The sequence below is a fragment of the Brassica napus genome, chromosome C9 (assembly GCF_020379485.1).
Source record: "Brassica napus cultivar Da-Ae chromosome C9, Da-Ae, whole genome shotgun sequence".
Classification (NCBI taxonomy): Eukaryota; Viridiplantae; Streptophyta; class Magnoliopsida; order Brassicales; family Brassicaceae; genus Brassica; species Brassica napus.
The window spans coordinates 55,679,800-55,698,714 of NC_063452.1; the positions used below are offsets into that span (position 1 = coordinate 55,679,800).

The 18,915-nt window shown below is 29.9% G+C and overlaps 2 protein-coding genes across 3 annotated transcripts; both read left to right on the top strand.

Annotated features, from left to right (window-relative positions):
* Positions 1 to 11,900: 11,900 nt before the first annotated feature.
* On the top strand, positions 11,901 to 13,799 carry LOC111214002 (F-box/LRR-repeat protein At1g48400-like). Of its 2 annotated transcripts, XM_048769043.1 has the most exons (4): positions 11,903 to 12,540; positions 12,616 to 13,088; positions 13,158 to 13,298; positions 13,389 to 13,799. In XM_048769043.1, exons 1-4 carry the CDS (start codon positions 12,054 to 12,056, stop codon positions 13,701 to 13,703), a joined length of 1,416 nt encoding a protein of 471 aa, XP_048625000.1. In that variant the 5' UTR covers positions 11,903 to 12,053; the 3' UTR covers positions 13,704 to 13,799. The 2 variants fall into 2 exon arrangements, with proteins under 2 accessions (XP_048624999.1, XP_048625000.1); XM_048769042.1 differs by having other exon boundaries at positions 11,901 to 13,088.
* A 563-nt stretch (positions 13,800 to 14,362) lies between these two features.
* On the top strand, positions 14,363 to 18,891 carry LOC125592748. The gene is made up of 9 exons (XM_048768136.1): positions 14,363 to 14,405; positions 15,829 to 16,019; positions 16,148 to 16,264; positions 16,378 to 16,500; positions 16,899 to 17,714; positions 17,814 to 17,888; positions 18,377 to 18,442; positions 18,535 to 18,618; positions 18,705 to 18,891. The coding sequence occupies exons 1-9, from the start codon at positions 14,363 to 14,365 to the stop codon at positions 18,729 to 18,731; spliced, it is 1,542 nt and encodes a 513-aa protein (XP_048624093.1). The 3' UTR covers positions 18,732 to 18,891.
* Positions 18,892 to 18,915: the final 24 nt, after the last annotated feature.

Here is an 18,915-nt window from a genome sequence, read left to right on the forward strand (position 1 = left end):
TATTATTTCCAAATATTTTATAAGTAAATATAAAATAAAAAAACAACATTAAACATCTATCTAAAAAATGTATAGTTTTATATTTTTATTATTTCCAGATATTTTATAAGTAAATATAAAATATAAGTCAAACAAGCATACAATATAAGAAATATAAATATTACTTCAAACCTCTATCATAATATTATCATTTGATATAAAAGCAAGAAAATTAAAATAAGTAAATATACGATATAACAAAAAATAAACAATAGGTAAAATACAATTAAGAAATTAATAACTAAATTAAACATTTGTGTGAAAAAAAATGTTTAGAAAAAGATGACACGTGGCATTATTATTTAAAAAATATAAAATAAATAATAAGTTAATTTGCAATATAAATAAAAATAAATAATATGTAAATAAATAAACAGAAACATTGCATTAAACTAATAAGTAAATATACAATATAAGGAAAATAAATTATAAGTAAATATACAATTAAGAAATAAAAAACTAAATTAAACATATATATGAAAAATGTATAGTAGAATAAATAATAACTAAATATATAATATAAAAATATTACATTAAACATTAATTATAATATTACAATAAGTAAATACAAAACATAAGAAAAATAAAGAATAAGTAAATATACAATATAAAAAATACAAAAAAATACATTCACTACAAGAAAACATGCCTATAACGAGGAAAAATTACGAGGAAATATATTCCTCGTAAATTTACGAGAAAATTACTACGATTTTACGACAAAACTGAATTTCGTCGTAAAGTTACAAGGAAAATGTTTTGTGGTAATTTACATGTAAATTTACGTCGATTTTAAGAGTAAAGAGAAAATTCGTTGTAAAGTCCTTGTAACTTTACAAAGCTCTTACGACGAAACATGTTACCATTAATTTTTGTGAAAACGTGTTTTAAGCATGCTTTACCAAACTGATATCCTCAGTTTAGAGATTTTGGAATAACTTGATTAGCTGCTATCAAAGTTACACCTCGTGAACGAATAGTTGCTAGAGAAGAATCACTTTTGCAAGAAGAAGTGTGTATCACTGAAGTGGAAGTATCTGAACAACAAACTGATGACATCCTTCTAATTGATGTGGATAACCGTCAATATGAAGATCTTTTCGACGATATGACGGATGAAGAAAGTGAAGAAGAGTTCGATGCAAGCGATGATAATCATTGTACTGATATTGTTGAAAACTCGAATGATTCAGAATGATGTAATATATGTTTTAAATATTTTTAAAAAATATATAAATCAGTTTAAGACTTAATGCAAGTTTATATTGTTTGGTTATAATAATTATTTGTTGGCTTTTAAGGATTTAATTGGAGTTTAGGGTTTAAGAGAAAATAGGATAAATGGGAGAATGGGGGGAATGGGGTAAAAGGGATATGAGGTTATAGGTAAGAGACTTTGGGGGTTAGGGATTTGATTTTCAGGGATTCAGATATAGTCGTAGTAAATTCGTCGTAATGGAAAACATGGGCCTGGTATATTCCTTGTAATACACGTGTCATTGTAAATTCGTTGTAATCATTTCCTTGTAAATTCGTTGTAAAGATTTCCTTGTAAATTCGTTATAATGCTCCCTTGCTAATTCGTTGTAACTCTAAAAACGCGGGCCTGGTAGATTTGTCGTAAACATGTGTTCTTGTAAATTCGTTGTAATTCTTTCTTTGTAAATTCGTTGTAATGCTTTCCTTGTGAATTCGTTGTAACTTTACAAGGATTTTTTTCACGAAACATGTTACCATTATTTTTGGTGAAAACGTGTTTAAGCTGTTTTACCAAACTGATTTTGTTGTAAGCATTCTCAAGCCAAGCAAGTTAACTTCATTTCATACCCTCGGTTTAGAGATTACAGAATTATTTGATTATTTGCTATCAAGTGGTTGTTTGATTATAGTACTTATAACTTGCGCTTTAAGGATCCAATTGGAGTTTAGGGTTTAAGAAAAAAATATGATAAAGGGGATGATGTGGTAAAAGGGGATGATGTGGTAAAAGGGTATGGTGTAAATAGATAAGTGATTTTGGGGTTTAGGAATTTGATTTTCGGGGTTTCAGATATAGTCCTAGTAAATTCGTCGTAATAGAAAACACACGGGCCTGGTAGATTCCTCGTAATACATGTGTCCTTGTAAATTCGTTGTAATGCTTTCCTTGTAATTTCATTGTAAAGCTTTCCTTGTAAAGTCGTCGTAAAATTTTCCTTGTAAATTCGTCGTAAATATTCCTTGTAAATTCGTTGTAATTCTAAAAACGCGTACCTGGTAGATTCCTCGTAACACTAAAAACGCGGGCCTGGTAGATTCCTCATAAAATTACGATGACTTTACGAGGAATGTTGTTTTCTTATATAAACTCGAAACATGAATGAGGAATGCCTCCTTCATTCATCTCAAACCACTCCTCTCCTTCTCTCAAAGGTATGTTGTTTTTAATATTAATTTAGGTTTAGGTGGTTAGTTTAGGTGGTTAGTTTAGATAATTAGTTTAGTTAATTAGATTAGGTGGTTAGTTTAGGTGGTAATTTTAGGTAACAAAACTATATTCAAATATTAGGTTGAGGCATTTAAACGACTGATTAGATATTTTTTTTAAAAAATTAAATATATTTTATTTTCTTATAATTTTATGTAATTAATTATATTAATATGTTTCTTTTTTCAAGGTGGCTCCTAAAAAGATGGAACTGACGGTATGAATAAGCTTCATCAATGAAGCCACAAGGACGACTTCATCCTACACTTCGAGACGGAACCCATAGATGAAGTACGAGACTCTCCAGGAAGAAACACCTCCAACAACTACTTCGACGGCGTTCTCCCATAGCTTTTTATTTTTCAATTTTTTTGTTTTCTATTATTAATTTGAATATTATTTTATGACATTTATATATTTTTTTTAAAAAAAAATTTAATTTTCAATATTTTCTTTTATAAATTATATATTTTGATTTTGAATATTTCATAATAATATAATAATATGACAATGAGATGTAAATTTCTCGTAAAGATTACGAGGATTTTACAAGTACTTCCTTGTAAAATCCTCGTAATCTTTACGGGAAATTTACTAGGAAATACTTGTAAATTCCTCGTAAATATTACAAGGACTTTACATTAAAAGACTTGTAAATTCGTCGTTAATTGTACAAGTACTTAAAGACGACTTTACAAGAAAACTATATGAGTCTTTTACGATGAAGCGTAACTACGAAACTACGACGAAACTACGACGAAATACTCTCTTTCGCTTTTACAACGAATTTATTTCGTCGTAAATGTTACATGGAAGTTACGACGAATCTTGCATTACGACGAGCGTTTTACAACGAAACGCTATTCCTTGTTAATTCGTTGTAACCCTTCTATTACAACGAATTAACAAGGAATATGACCCTTGTAATAAATATGTTTTCTTGTAGTGATTAAACATCTATCTGAAAAGTATATTACAATAAAAAGTTAGATAAGTAAATATACAATATAAGTAATAGAAATATTACATCAAACATCTATCGTAATATTACAATTTGATATAAAAACAAAACATTTAGATAAGTAAATATACAATAAAAAAAGTAAATATACAATATAAGAAATGAAAAAAGTACATTAAACATCTATCTAAAAAATGTATAGTTTTACATTTTTATTATTTCCAGATATTTTATAAGTAAATATAAAATATAATTCAAACAAGCATACAATATAAGAAATATAAATATTACTTCAAACTTCTATCATAATATTATCATTTGATATAGAAGCAAGAAAATTAAAATAAGTATATATACGATATAACAAAAAATAAACAATAGGTAAAATACAATTAAGAAATTAAAAACTAAATTAAACATTTGTGTGAAAAAATTGTGTAGAAAAATAAATAATAAGTAAATATACAATTTTAAAAAATAGAAATATTTTATTAAACATATATCATAATATTAGAATAAGTAAATATACAATATAAGAAAAAATACACAATAAGTAAATATACATTAGTAGAAATAGATACTAATAAAAGAGACATTTAGAGGTTCCTTATAGGATTCACATCAGCGAAAAAAACTTCTCCCATGGGACGACGCATTATTATTTAAAAAATAAAAAATAAATAATAAGTAAATAAATAATATAAGAAATAGAAACATTACATTAAACAATAATAATTAAATATACAATATAAGAAAAAATAAATAATAATTAAATAAACAATATAAGAAATAGAAACATTACATTAAACAATAATAATTAAATATACAATATAAGGAAAAATAAATAATAAGTAAATATACAATATAATAAATAGAAATATTACATTAAACATATATCATAATATTATCATTTGATATAAAAGCAAGAAAATTAGAATAAGTAAATATACAATATATAAAATGAAAAAAATAAATTAAACATATATATGAAAACGTATAGTTAAATAAATAATAAGTGAATATACAATATAAAAATATTACACTAAACATTTATTATAATATTACAATAAGTAAATATAAAACATAAAAAAATAATAAGTAAATATATAATATAAGAAATACAAAAAATATATTAAACATCTATCTGAAAAATATATTATAAAATAAATAATAAGTAAATATATAATATAAGAAATAGAAATATTACTTTAAACATCTATCGTAATATTACAATTTCATATAAAAGAAAAACAATTAGATAAGTAAATATACAATTTAAGAAATAGAAACACTATATTAAACATCTATCTGAAAAATGTATAGTTTTACATTTTTATTATTTCCAAATATTTTATAAGTAAATATACAATATAAGTAAAACAAGCATACAATATGTGTAAAAGAAACGTACAATATAAGAAATATAAATATTACATTAAACCTCAATCATAATACTATTATTTGGTATAAAAGGAAGAAAATTAAAAAAAAAAATATACAATATAAAAAAATAAACAATAGGTAAAATACAATTAAAAAATTAAAATACTAAATTAAACATCTCTCTGAAAAAATGTTTAGTAAAAGGAATAATAAGTAAATATACAATTTAACAAATAAAAATATTATATTAAACATATATCGTAATATTAGAATTAATAAATATACAATATAAGGAAAAATACACAATAAGTAAATATATAATATTATAACTGAAAAAACTAAATTAAAAATCAATCTGAAAAATGTATAGTAAAATAAATAATAATTAAGTATATTTATTTTGACAAAAATAATTAAGTATAAGAAATAAAAATATTACATTAAGCATCTATCATAACATTAGAATAAAAAAAAGTAAATATACAATATAAGAAAAAATAAATAATAAGTAAATATACAATATAAGAAATAAAAACTAACATCAAACATCTATCTGAAAATGTATTTTTTTACATTTTTATTATTTACAAATACTTTTATGAGCAAATATATATACAATATATGAAGAAATAAATAGTAAGTAAATATGCAATATAAGAGATACAAATTTTACATATTATAATAAGTAAAAATATAAGAAAAAATAAATAATTAGTAAATATAGTATATAAAAAATAAAAATATTACATTAAATATATATCATAATATTATCATTGATATAAAAGCAAGAAATTTAGAAAAAGTAAATATACGAAATAATAAAAGATAAATAGTAAGTAAATATACAATATAAAAAAATTAACAATCTATCTCAAAAATGTATAGTTAAATGGAAAATGTATAGTTAAATAAATAATAAGCAAATATACAATATAAGACATAGAAATATTACATTAAATATCTATTGTAATTTTACCATTTGATATAAAAGCAAAAAAATTAGAATAAATAAATATACAATACAGAGAAATTCCTTAAAATGGCCAGTTTAAGTTTTTGTCACAAAATAGCCTCAATAAGAAAAATGACCAAATGAAGTTTTATTAAAGAGTAAAAATACTTTTATACCGTAGGATTAACTAATCTAGATTTAGGGTTTAAAGTTAAAGGTGGGGTTTTGAGGATAGGATTTCAAATTAAAAAAAAATTAAAATTAAAATTTTCAAAATAAAAAGTGGCTATTTTTGTTATTTTACTTATTCAATGTTATTTTTGTGACAAAAACTTAAAAAATATTTTGAGAGAGATGTCCTACAATATAAGAAAAACTAAATAATAAGTAAGTATACAATATAAGAAATGAAAAACTATATTAAACATCTATCTGAAATATGTATAGTTTTCAGTTTTTTCCTAAGGAAATATATATTCACACAAATATACAATTCAGAATTTGGTTGTTTTTCGTAATACAATGTAAAAAAAAACTATATAATTAACATTTGAAAATCAAAATAGTCTCGCGCGTAGCGCAGATTAACTCCTAGTCCCTACTAATAAAAGGTACCTTTTGAGGTTCCATAGAGCGTCCACATCAGCAAAAAAAATTTCTCCCGAAAGATAACACGTGGCATAAAATATAGTTTTACATTTTAATATTACTAATTTTCGAAAATTATAAATAATATGTAAACATACAACATAAAAAATGGAAAAACTACATTTAACATATGTAAAATTACCATTTTCACTTTAAAAAAAGGACGGCTTATCTCCATAATGTAACATTATCGTTTTATAAAAAAAAACAAAATATTATATATAATTTCGAAAATAATAAATATACGTAATCATGCAACATAAAAAATGGAAATACTAAATTAAACATATGTAATATTACCATTTATTTTTAAAAAAATAATACGTAAACATACAACAAAAAATGGAAAAACAACATTAAACATATGTAAGATTACCGTTTTTCACTAAAAAAGATGGCTTATCTCCATAATGTAACATTACTATTTTGTAAAAAAAAATATTATATATAATTTCAAAAATAATTCTATAGAGCGTCCACATCAGCAAAAAAATTTTTTCCCGAAAGATGACACGTGGCATAAAATATAGTTTTACATTTTAATATTACTAATTTTCGAAAATTATAAATAATATGTAAACATACAGCATAAAAAATGGAAAAACTACATTTAACATATGTAAAATTACCATTTTTCACTTTAAAAAAAGGACGGCTTATCTCCATAATGTAACATTATCGTTTTATAAAAAAAAAATAAAATATTATATATAATTTCGAAAATAATAAATATACGTAATCATGCAACATAAAAAATGGAAATACTAAATTAAACATATGTAATATTACCATTTATTTTTTAAAAAATAATATGTAAACATACAACAAAAAAATGGAAAAACAACATTAAACATATGTAAGATTACCGTTTTTCACTAAAAAAGATGGCTTATCTCCATAATGTAACATTACTATTTTGTAAAAAAAAAATATTATATATAATTTCAAAAATAATAAATAATATGTAAACATACAACATAAAAAATAGAAATACTACATTAAACATACGTAAGATTACCGTTTTACATTTAAAAATAACAATAATATGTAAACATACAACATAAAAAAATGGAAAAACTACATTAAACATATGTAAGATTACCATTTTTCACTAAAAATGGCTTATCTCCATAATGTAACATTAAAATTTTATAAAAAAAAAAAAACATAAATATAACTATTTGACTATTTGTCCAAGTTTCTTCTATTAAACATTGTCGTTTTACATTAAAAATGGAAAAAAAAACATTAAGATTTAAACATCTATCTTAAAATATAAGATATAGATATTAACTAAATATAAAGTATAAGAAAGAGAAATACTCAATATATAAAAAAATAAATAATAAGTAAATATTATAAATATATAAATATATGAATTATATATACAATAATAAGTAAATGCACAATTTTTAAAATATGGAAAGAGTACATTAAATATTAAACATCTATCTTAAAATGTAAAATATAGGTATTAAGTAAATAGAAAGTATAAGAAAAAGAAATAAACATCTTAAAAACAATGGAAAAAGTATATTAATATTTAAACATCTATCTTAAAATGTAAAATATAGATATTACGCAAATAGAAAGTATAAGAAAAAGAAATACACAATTTAAAAAAATGGAAAAACTACATTAATATTTAAACATCTATCTTAAAATGTAAATCTATCTTAAAATATAAAATTATTAGTAAATAGAAAGTATAAGAAATATAAATACACAATATAAAGAAAAATAAATAATAAGTAAATATATAATATAAGTAAATACGCAATTAAAAATGGAAAATTACATTAAGATTTAAAAGTATATCCAAAAATTTCAAATATAGATATTACGTAAATAGAAAGTATAACAAATGGAAATATACAATTTAATGAAAATGGAAAATGTACATTAAGATTTAAACATCTATCTTAAAATGTAAAATAGAGATATTAAGTAAATAAAAAGTACAAGAAATGGAAATACATATACAGAAAAATATATAATAAGTAAATAATGTAAATATATAATATATAAATTACATATATATAATAATAAATAAATACCCAGTTTTTTTAAAAAAATGGAAAAAGTTCATTAAGCATTAAACATCTATCTTAAAATGTAAAATATATAATATAAGTAAATACACAAATTAAAAAAATGGAAAAAGTACATTAAGATTTAAATATCTATTTTAAAATATAAAATATAGATATTAAGTAAATAAAAATATAAGAAATATAAATAAACATTTTAAAAATAGAAAAAATACATTAAGATCTAAACATCTATCTTAAAATGTACATCTATCTTGAAATGGTAGTAAATTATATAAATAAAAATGTATAGTTTTACATCAAGAATGTCCCTATAAAATCTTGCCGTCCCAAAAACCTTTAATGACTTTGAAGGAGATTTTTTATAACAACGAACTTTTTGTTAGGTGGATTCATTGTTGGGAAATCCGCAACTTTCAAAAGCCAAACTTATTCATGAGAATTGAATTGCTTTTCATAGACTCAAAGGTATTCTTACAAATTTAAATTAATCTAATCCATAATTTTATTGTTAATATTCATACTAACTCTTTCATGATCAAAACATTACAGTTAATAACCATTCAAGCGTTTATCCCGAACACTTCTTTCTTCGCCGAATCAGGTATTGGTTCATGTTGGTTTAGTATTGTTTTTGGTTTATTAACCGGTTTAGGATGGTCGTATCTATATATATAAAGTTGGCTTTTTCCCTTCTTCTGACAAGTGGCACGAGGCTTTTGCGACACGTGTCATCCATGTATTTTTTTTTTTTACATTTTAGGTCCTTATTCTTTTAGATTAGTGTAATTTGGTCAAATGCTTTCTAATTATGCAATATCTAATCATTTTCGCACTAACTATTATCGTCTGAAGTTTGATAATCTATTTTATTGTTTACTAAAATTCAATATGAATAAATAAATAAATAAAATAATTGAAATAAATTTTACATATTTAATTTATTCATAACTAAAAATAACATAATTTTTGTTATTTTACTATTTTTTACCATTTTCTATTATTTAATTTACAAATTATATATTTATTTAACTATTAAAAATATAAAATGACCAAACTAATAAAAAGAAATTAGAGTGTAATACATAATCTAAACATAAAACTTCCGCAATCACAAAGAAAAAAGAAAAATACCATAGTAATATTAACTCAATAAAAGTTTGGAGCTGAAAAAAGACCAGCAAAGAAGACTAATCTATCTCATCTTACCATAGAATGTCTTGGTTAGAACAAACAGATGTCAGAAAAAGGTAAAAAGATAAAATATGAGATAAAGCAATCCCCAGAACACAAAGGATCTCGATCAAGCACCAGAGCAAAAAACCAAAAAAGCGGGTCAGAGAAAGAATAATTATCAGAATAACAAAATCACCACAAAACAAAAAGATGCATGTCTAAAGCACCAGAAACACAAGCACCAGTTAATAGATAAGAAGCACCTCACAAACTAAACAAGTACATACAAGGTGCCCATGACAACGAAGAACCACAAAACTCTGAATAGAAGAAACCAAAGCTCTAAAAGAGTAGCTCCGCACACCTACACCAAGGGATGCATGAGAAGAATATAAACAACCCGAGTGTGGGAGAATGGAAGCCAACCACCGAGAAACCAAAGCTTAAGCTTGAGACCATAAACAACCTTTCAAGTGCACAAAGCATACACAGAGAAAAACACTATCCAAACCTAGAGTACCAAATATGGCGAAATGGAGAGCCACCAGAGACGTGATCAGCGATGAAAGGTACAACGAGATGAGAGAACAAAGAGATAAAAAGAGACAAAATGAAATCAACGAACCGTGGATCCATACTCGAGTTATGAAAAAAAAACATAGAAGTCGGATCACCAAAAACCTGATTTTGAGAACCAAGACGAGCAGAGACTATCGATGGCAAACCAGCAACAAGGAAAACAACATCAATGACAACTAAACTCTGACCCAACCCAATGCGATGTAGTTTCTAACCTTAGCCAAAATCGAAAGAAAAAAACGACAAATATTGACTGAAATAACATACAACGCCGTAAGAAACAACCACACAACATGGAACTAATATGTCTGATCTATAACAAATAACATATAATCTCAAAGAAAAAGAAGGTGAGCAAAACAAGAGCACAGAGGTGAGTCTTTTCCCAGTGATGGTGAGAAGCACTGCACACCGGAGAGGTAAACGAAATACATAGATGGTGATGGCTCAAGGTCAAAATATGGGGGAAAGTGCAAAAAGCATCTAAAAGAGTAATGTTCAAAAATGTGAAAAACTAAAATACAATTTTGACGCTGTTAATCTTAGAATCAACAAATTCTTAAAGACAAAGTTATTGAAATTCAATAATTTTACATCAGAAACTCATTTTACCACTAACAAGTAGTATTATACATACAGCAACACATTATTAAAAAGACAAACACATAATATATTAACTTATTAGCTACTAATACATAACATAAAAAACATCAAATAATGATGTTCACAATAAATACTGACCACATAATCACATCTTCCAAAAATCATATTTAACAACAATAAAACAATATTCCGCGCGAAGCGCGGACACCCTCCTAGTAGTAAATATAATTTAAGTTGGTTTAACATATATTATGCTTAAAATAACTTAAATTAAATAATAGTAATATTATGCTTAAAATATTATTTTAGAGAGTTTTCAAATATAGTTTACAGAACATTATAGGTGATGAATTTAATTTATTAAATTCGTTTATTACTTAAAACTAAGTTTTTTTTTAAAACATAATGAGTTATAAATATCAATGCTGGATTGGTGAGTATAACATGAAGACAAAAATATAAATATTTCATTTTCAAGATAAGAAATTCAGCTTTTATTCAGTTACTCAATATATAATATCTTAAATTATTTTTTAAAAAATATACATAATTTATACATATAGATAAATTTTCCAAACTTAAACTATTATATTATATATGAATAATGTTTTTAAATAAAAATAATTTTTGATTAAAAAAAAAAACAACAAATGGTTATTTTCAAATAATGGATGTAATTTACATTATACTATCATTTAACAAGTATTAGATACGTTTTGATATATCATTATTTTCTATTTCCAGAAAAAAAAAATTGCTAAACATCAATATCATCTAGGTTAAGTATACTAACAACACAAATTCAAACATCACAAAAAATATTTACATAAACATTATAATACAATAATTTAATCAAAAAATACAATTCAAAAAATATTTAAATAGTAAAAAATATGTTAATTTAACGTGTTAAAATTTAAAAATAAATTTTAATTATGACATGCATCTTAACAGTTATATAAATATATATTATATAAATAAATAAATAAAAATCCCGGGCTTAGCCAGGTTAATCCCTACTTTATATAAAAAAGAAGAAGAAGAAGGTTAGGGCTCTCTCTCTCTCTCTCTCTTGCTCTCAGATCCCATCGTAAAAGAATAAGCTTTTTGGTTCTTAAGCTTTTTGGTTCTTCCTCGTCTCCCTCTGGCTTCGTCTTTTGAGTCTTTCGATTTTGAAGGTACGGATAGGTTAGTATGAAAACGTTTTCTAGAGATTTGATAAGTAGTTTGCCAGATGAGCTTCTTGGCAAAATCCTGTCTTTGGTTCCGACAAAAGAGGCTGCTTCTACATCGATCCTGTCCAAGAGGTGGAAGAATCTGCTGTGTCTTGTAGACAGCCTTTGTTTTGATGATTCGATGTTTATGTATCCCACCAAGGAAGGAGTCGCATCATGTGGTGCAGCACATCGCTTCTTAGATTTCGTGGACAAGACTTCTGCTCTGTTAAACAATTCTCCTATCATCAAAAAATTATCTCTGTCTCGCGGACATGTATATGGCAGTCGCTGTCACGCAGCAGCGTGTACGCATGATCATGTGAAACTTTGTTTGGACCGTTGCATTTGGACTGCTATGGAGCGGGGTTTATTGGAACTACACTTGCACGCTGACACTTGTTGTGGTATTCATATAATGCAAGAGTTGTTTACGTGCAAGACATTGGTTACGCTCACACTATCCGGTAACCATCTTATTCACGTCCTTGAGCGTGTTTTTCTTCCAGCGCTCAAATCACTTTCTATGTTATCATTTTCAGCCATTGATCATCCGGACTATTGTCGGCTCATAGATGGCTGCCCTGTGCTGGAAGACTTGTTCATAAGTGATGCTGATCCTTTGAAACCGTCATATTGTGGTGAGCACGTGGAAAGCGAAACTATCAAGCGGCTTGTGGTTTTTGTCAATCTTCCAAAAGGTTATCACCCCGAAGGAACTTATTTGAGAGCACCCAATCTTGTGCAACTGGACTATTCTTGTTATGTATCCGAGAATCATTGGTTTGATGATTTGGATTCGCTTGTCCAAGTCTGGCTGGATCTCAGGTTATGGGAGTCAACTTATGATTATGATTACGATGATGAGGATGATGATGAGGCTGCTGCTGCTGCTGATGATGATGATGATTCCTTTAATGATAAACATAAGGTAGCTATAATTGGTGATGTTTCACACCTAGTTGCGGGTATACGCAATATTACAACCCTTCACTTGTCTCCTGATTCTCTTGAGGTCAGTTTTTTCTAATCTTCTGTTTTTCTATTGTATCTTGGTTTGTTGATGATTAGCTTATTATACCAGGCTTTTCATTTCTGCTGTGAATCCATGCCAATGTTCAACAACCTCCTTAATTTATCGATCGAGAGTGACAAGGAAAAAGGTTGGCAAGTAATGCCACTTCTGCTCAATAGTTGTCCAAATCTACACACTTTAGTCATCAAGGTAATTATCAGTTTTCTCTTTTTGTTTGTTTGTTTGTTTCTAGTGTGGGTTGCCCATCATTACACATAACAAATTGGTCTCTGGTTTCAGGGTCTTGTGCACAGAATAACAAATAGATGCGGAGATGCATGTGCTTGCATCCCTAAGAAGCAGAGGAAGATTTTGGAGGAGGAGAAGACAATAAGTTGTTTATGGACATGTCAAGTGAAGGTGCTAGAGATTTTAGAGTATGGAGGTTCTTTTGAAGAGCTGAACCAGATGATGCATTTCTTAGGTAAGTTGGAATGTCTTGAAACTGTTAAAGTTGGTGTTAACTCGGACAAAGACGACCAGATTGAGTTCTTGCGAGCTAATCTACTGACTCTCCCCAAAGCTTCATCAAAGTGTGACATCCAATTCAGCTGAGAGCTTTTTCTTTCTCGGCTATATATGCCAATATTTAGATGCAACTTAAATCGTGTATGGTTATTATCATTTAAATATCATTGAAGTTGGTTACAATTTGTTTCATTTCAGAAGATATGTGTGTGACTTGTCCTAATGCTAGTCACACTCTAGGAACCACATATAAAATGGTAATCATTCTTTAGATTGGCTAACCTTGTTAAAGTAAACAAAGACTCTTTAACACTAGTTTTGGTTAATGGTAACAGTAAATCCAAAGCACCAATTTTCAATTTTCAGTAAATATCTTTCCAGATAGGGACAAAACCAATATTTGAACGTGAGCTAGTCTAAGTTTTGCTTCTCTTTTTTTCTTTTCAATTCCACAAATATCATAATTTCTGCAGAGAATCTGCAAAGCTTACCATCTATAGCTTCTTCCTTATAATATTCCAACTTTTAGCTTGCAATTGAGTCCGCATTCCCTCATACTTATTTGCGTGTCTTTGTTCCTCTTGTGATCTAAATGGTGCGTTGAATGTTCTTTCCTACTTCTCTACCCTGGATTAATGAATTCTACTCGCTATGTAGACTAGAGATGATTAATCTGTTTTCATGATTGAATGTTTTTCTTCATCCAGTTTGAATCTCTGTCTCTTTATCCTATAACAACAAACGAAATGGCTAATGCACTACGCTACAGCTACCTAAGAGGTCCAGGAGGTCGGTTGCAGCAGAAACTGCTCGGATTTCTTGTTGAAAGGTTATAATGAAGATATTGAGTGTCATGAAGAAGACAAGAGGGGATTAGCATATGATGCAGATGCAGATGCAGCGGAGCTCTAACCTTAAAAAATGGAAATGGTCACGTTGCTATCGATGTTAACCCAATACATAATTCGCAGTCAGGACATGTTCATTCTTCCAAGTGCAGCCATAGCCTCAGCAGTAATCCAAAGAGTGATAGTGTTCCTTTGGGCTTGGGACTTGAGTCTTGGCCGGAACTCCACCCGACCTGTTGTACCTCCATGATATGGCATATTCTTCAAATGTGCATTTGTGTTGTAAGAAACACGTGTGTCCTCTCATAGTCACTGTAACATCCCATTTCTGGTGAAGATAGCAGTTTAACCGAAAACAGAAATGGTTGTACGTTATTTATTTGAGTTGAGTTATGGAAGCTTGCATTATCCACAAATAGTTTGATAATCCCTGCTTTTTGAAATCATAACCAAATTACAAACGCTGCATTACAGATTCATATAAGTACACAACATATTTACAAGGGAATGACTATCGCAAATGCCTCCACACCAAAATCTTGTGGAGGTCCCAAAAAGGGAAGGAAGAATGTTTCTTCCTAAACGAAATCTGAGTCGGAACCAACCAATAAAGCCACGACTTCACTAGTCACCAAATCAGCTGTATGAATGTTTACACAAACAAAACAAAACAGAACATATGTGTGTATATGTTTCTTTCTGTCTACTAAACTCTGAATCTGAAATCCTCCAGTACCCACAAGCCAAAACCTGCGTAGAGAGAGGGATCTCTGTGGTTAGATGATGATGACTGAAACCTCAAGTGGCATCCAGAATGCTAAAGCACTGTAGCAATCGGTAAGACTAACAGTTTAGTAGTTTGACAGAGAATACAATCTTGATTGAAAATGCAACGGACAAAGCATGGGGTCCGACTAAGTTATTTCAATAAGTTGAACCACTACACATAATCATAGAGGTAAGACCTAACAGTGTCCAATAGCATTCTTAGTTGTTTTAAACCTACGGCCAAAAATTCTTTTGAAATGAAGCTTTATCATGTATGTACCTTAAAACGAAGCTAGATCAAGATAATGACTTGTGTGCCACGCCACTTCAACCACGTCTGATTCCTGTACTTGACACATGAAAAAATATTTTCAATTATCCTTTTAAATATCTCCTCAAAAAATAATATTTTCAATTCTCCTTTTAAATATCTCCTCAAGCCTTTCTATCCTACCATTACGACTCAGTATAAAAGAAAACAATTCTCGCTAAACACTAACAAGAAAGAAAAAAAAAAAAAAAAGGACGCTAACAAACTTACTTCTCTGTGACGATCGAAGAAAAAAAAAAGAGGAGAGGACGCTAACAACTTCTAGCCATTGATTCTGATGATCATCGTCCTCTCAAGAAGAGATTCGTGGTTGGTCATCAACAGGCACCGCAGCAGGCACCGCAGGCACCGCAGCAGGCACCGCGGCAACAGGCACTGCAGCAGGCACCGCGGCAACAGGCGCGGCAACAGGCACCGGCGCAAGAGGAACCGCCGCAAGAGGATCCGCCGCAAGAGGTAATGCTTGACGAGATGATTCCTATCTTGATATTTAGCGCTTGTTTTGGTGTTTGTAATAGCCTGACGCGAATCTCGCGATGGACTCTTAAGAGAGAACAGAGACTGATAATTAGGGTTTGTTTTAGTGTTTGGGGAGAGTCGTGGTTCGTCATCAACAGGCACCGCAGCAGGCACGACGGCAACAAGCACCGCATCAGGCACCACGGCAACAGGCACCGGAGCAGGAGGATCCGCCGCAAGGGGTAATATCTGATTCCTATCTTGATATTTAGCGCTTGTTTGTAATAGCCTGACGCGAATCTCGCGATGGACTCTTAAGAGAGTAACCGAGACTGATAATTAGGGTTTGTTTTAGTGTTTGGGGAGAGTCGTGGTTCGTCATCAACAGGCACCGCGGCAACAGACACCGCAGCAGGCACGACGGCAACAAGCACCGCATCAGGCACCACGGCAACAAGCACCAGAGCAGGAGGATCCGGTAATATCTGATTCCTATCTTCATATTTAGCGGGTGTTTGTAATAGTCTGACGCGAATCTTGCGATGGACTCTTAAGAGAGTAACCGAGACTGATAATTAGGGTTTGATTAAGTGTTTGGGCTCTGTTAGGTACTCGATGGACTCTTAAGAGAGTAACCGAGATGATTGAGACTACTTGTAGGGTTTGTTTTGGTGTTTGGGCTCTGTTCGATGGATGATTCCATTGTTGAGGTATCTTGATATTAGCGCTTGTTTTGGGCTCTTTTAGGTAATAGCTAGATGACTCCATTGTAGATATGTTGGTATTTAGGGTTTGGGCTATTGTTTTGTGTTTGGGCTATTTAGGGTTAGAGTAACTTTAGGCCTTGTTCTCGCTGAGACTGTCTTTCTTTTCTAGGAAGAAGACGCTAATACCGCGGAGCCGCCACCTCCTCTTCCTTGCCGATACAGGTCTCTGCGGAGCCTGTTTAAAACTTGTCCTCTACTCGGCTGTTTCCTGAAAGTTGAGCAAAATCGCAGCCACTGCTGCTACGGCCATTTTCAGTTGGCACGAGAATTTGCCCAACGAGCTGTGGCTTTTCATTACTTCGACGGATTCCTTGATGGAGAACATCGAAAGAGGGTTTGTATCTTGGCTCTGCTGAACAGTGTCCGAGGCTTACAAACAGGTGTTCCAAATCTGGATCACGTTGCTGGATTATTCACCACACTTCCTTGGCAGCTAAAGATCATACCAGAAAATGCAGGAAATTGGCTATTTTTCAAGACACCCCCACTACGCTACACATCGATGAGCTACACATCGACGAACTGTGGCACTAAGCCGCCGGCCATCTGGTGGAAAAAAAATCCATTCCTAAGTATTGGTTTCGAGGGGTTTGATCATCCACCTGTTAAGTACACCCTGTTTCTGATGGATGGTGGTGATGACCATCACAGGCAGTTGGCTAAAGACTGGAGACTCCATCTCTTCCAGTGCCAAGAACTCTCCCTTTACTGCCTCTCAACTGGTGGTAGCTTGATCTTCGCTCAACCAGAACCAAAATTGGTAAAGAAACAAAATCCTGGTGATGGTGATACTTCTCCCACAGACAGAGACCCTAACCCTGTTTCAAAAATTGCTTCTTCAAAACGCCACCGCAACCTGCCTTCTACTTCTAACTCTTCATCTGTACCGCAAGTTCCTGTTGGTAACCCACAAGGCAGAGGCAGAGTATGTTTCTATTTCTTAACCCAGTAATCAATCAAAGTTGTTACTTTCGGTTCTATCTCTTTCCATGAACCCAATCTTGGTCTTTTTGTTGTTTTGTAGAATTCGATGTTGTCTTTTTTGGCTGTGACGGAAGGGGTTGCATGTCGTGATGGTGAAACTGTAGAGTTGCAACAGGTTTGTGCTACATATCTCTGGAAGTTTCATATATACTCTCTCGCTTTGGCTCATGAGGAACTTGTTGTTAAATGCAGATTAAGGCAAAGAAGAAGATTGGTCCATCATTTGCTCTCAAAAACCCTGTTTCAAAAATTGCTTCTCCAAAACACTACCGTGACCTGCCTTCTACTTCTAAATCTTCCTCTGTACCGCAAGTTCCTGTTGGTAAATGGTAACCCACAAGGCAGAGGCAGAGTATGTTTCTATTTCTTAACCCAGTAATCAATCAAAGCTGTTACTTTTGGTTTTATCTTTTTCCATGAACCCAATCTTGGTCTTTTTGTTGTTTTGTAGGATTCGATGTTGTCTGTTTTGGCTGTGACGGAAGGGGTTGCATGTCGTGATGGTGAAACTGTAGAGTTGCAACAGGTTTGTGCTACATATCTGTGGAAGTTTCATATATACTCTCTCGCTTTGGCTCATGAGGAACTTGTTGTTAAATGCAGATTAAGGCAAAGAAGAAGATTGGTCCATCATTTGCTCTCAAAAACCTTGCCAAAACTCTGTTTAAGGTTAATCTAGACGATGTCTTTTTGATGAAGATTATCTTTTGACAGAGGATGATTTGAAGAAGACACAATCAACTGAAATTTTTATTCTACAGGTCTGTGAGCTTCATCCACAGGATGTTGTTTTCAAGGATCAGAAAGATGCTCAGAAAATGTATAGATTCAATGATCTTTCGCTGGTACAGTTTCTCCCTGAGTGATATCCGCTTGCTTAGAGTTATTGTCTTGAGTCTGATTTGTTGCTTATGTTTATGGGTAAATGTAGGCAGGCAAAGAGACGATGGATCAGTGAACTTCGCTGCCAATATTCTAAAACAGTTCTTTTGTAGAATACCCTTATGTTCGTTAATAAGTTTGAGGTACTCTTTTTTCGCGTAGCAAAACAAATACCATGTCCCTATTGATACGATATCTGTGAAAGTTTCATATATCCTTATACGGAACGTTTCATATACCGGTTTGTTTAGAGAGGTTTA